The sequence below is a fragment of the Drosophila innubila genome (assembly GCF_004354385.1).
Source record: "Drosophila innubila isolate TH190305 chromosome 2L unlocalized genomic scaffold, UK_Dinn_1.0 4_B_2L, whole genome shotgun sequence".
NCBI lineage: Eukaryota > Metazoa > Arthropoda > Insecta > Diptera > Drosophilidae > Drosophila > Drosophila innubila.
In genome coordinates this window covers 1375450-1377315 of record NW_022995372.1, presented here as the reverse complement: position 1 = coordinate 1377315, position 1866 = coordinate 1375450, and the positions used below count along the sequence as shown (strand labels likewise).

The window sequence follows — 1866 nt, the reverse complement described above, 5'->3', positions numbered from 1 at the left end:
AAAACATATATATTTATAAAAAAAATAATTTAAATTATTGCAATTTTAATTTTAACTAAAGTAAATGTCTGCACAGAAATTCAAATATATTCAATCAAATATATATATATAATTACAATTCGATGCACCTTTATATATATGTACATATGGTATAATAAAGCCATGTAATATGCCTAAGCATTTTTATAGTACTTCCTTGGCTTAAAAATTCAACTAAATGTTAGTAAAGTTTATAGAATCGTTTTTATATTTATTTATGTTCTGGCCATTAAGAATAATATATTTATGTGCAAGTAACATTCAACTGAAACCTTTTTATGATATGAGTGGGTACAATGAACCACTATTCACGAAAAAGATGTAAATATTCTTGAAAATCCTCAGTAATAACTTCCTTAAATTCAACAGGATGATCCTTAGCGAGTTGCCTAAGTTCCTTCATATGCTCAGGCTCTCCAAAAGCACCTCCAATTATTGGTAAATCTCTAAGATTTTCAATTAAATTTTGGATTACGTGTTGGACACTTGGATTATTGATCAAACTTGTGATTCCCTGACCGACTTTAGTGAATGCGTCCTTAACGTCTCCAACTATATTTGAGACAACTTTTCCGGCTTTTTCAGCAATATTAGATACTACATTGACAACACTATTGGCTGCGTTTTTGGTGTTTTCCACTATGCTTGTGACCACATCTTTGGCAAACTTTGGTGCTTCTTGGATAACTTTATCGACTGCATCTTTGGCGCCGTTAACTATATTTTTGACTACATTTCCAGCATCGTTGACAAGCTTCGGTGCCATATTAATCACTTCTTTGACTGCATTTTTGGCGTCCTTAACTATGTTGGTGACCACATTTCCGGCATCCTTAACAATTTTCGGTGCAGCCTCAACAATTTTTTTGATTGTGCTACCGGCGGCTTTAACTGCTTTTTTGACTACATTTTTAGCCCTTTGAACAATTTTAGGTGCAGCTTTGATAACTCTTCTGAATGTTTTTTTGACTTTCCTTACAATCTTGGATTTGGTCTTGGAGAACCAACCCCAAAACCTTGGAGTAATACCAGGTGGTTTTCTATAAAATTAAAACAATATTATTAAGCCCACATTCCGAAAGAAAATAAATAAATACAATTTGTATTTACCGATAATGCCTGTCCCTATTGTTATCGTCTTGCATTGAGAAGTTCATTTCTCGTTGCGGACTGAAATATTTTATACAAAAACAAAGCATATATGGCTGCACATTGTTATAAACTTCATTAAAATAACTTCATTTAATAATTACCTATGACTATGTTTGTCCCTATCACAACCATTTCTAATACTTTTGCAGTCTGTCTCCCAGAATTGCATTAAAAAGACTGGCAGCAACCAGATTAACCAATTGTGGTAGTTCATACTCCAATTAACTAACTTTAAAGGGATTCACAGTCAACTAAGCTTTCAAGCAACTCAACTACTTATTTTAATGTTCAATAGTGTAACGAATATATTATCAAATTAGATATACCCATATAAATTGTTCCGCATGAATTACAATTAATTCACAGTATAATTGTAAATATAAACAATTTTTATTTACAAATAGTTTCTTTAATATTATATAACATAAGAACTATATATGGACAATTTCACAGAAAGGTTTGAATAAATTGAGTTTTACTATATTTTTGCCCGTTTTCATTAAATTTGACTTCCAAAATGGAGAGCATGTATTATATCAATAAAAAAAAATGTCTCTTCCAGCAACAAAAATCAAATTAAAAAGCAAAGAAAACATATCAATTTAGATATATTTCTTAGCTTTAAAGTTATATTTTTGTTTATCTGAATAGAGTTTGTCAAAAACTTGTTGGGAA

The 1866-nt window shown here is 30.5% G+C and overlaps 1 protein-coding gene across 1 annotated transcript; it reads right to left on the bottom strand.

The window, feature by feature from the left end:
* Positions 1-224: 224 nt before the first annotated feature.
* On the bottom strand, positions 225-1439 carry LOC117781032. Its single transcript, XM_034617748.1, has 3 exons — positions 1293-1439; positions 1150-1209; positions 225-1079 (listed from the first exon to the last, which is right to left on the bottom strand). Exons 1-3 carry the CDS (start codon positions 1403-1405, stop codon positions 344-346), a joined length of 909 nt encoding a protein of 302 aa, XP_034473639.1. The 5' UTR covers positions 1406-1439; the 3' UTR covers positions 225-343.
* Between the last annotated feature and the right edge of the window lie 427 nt (positions 1440-1866).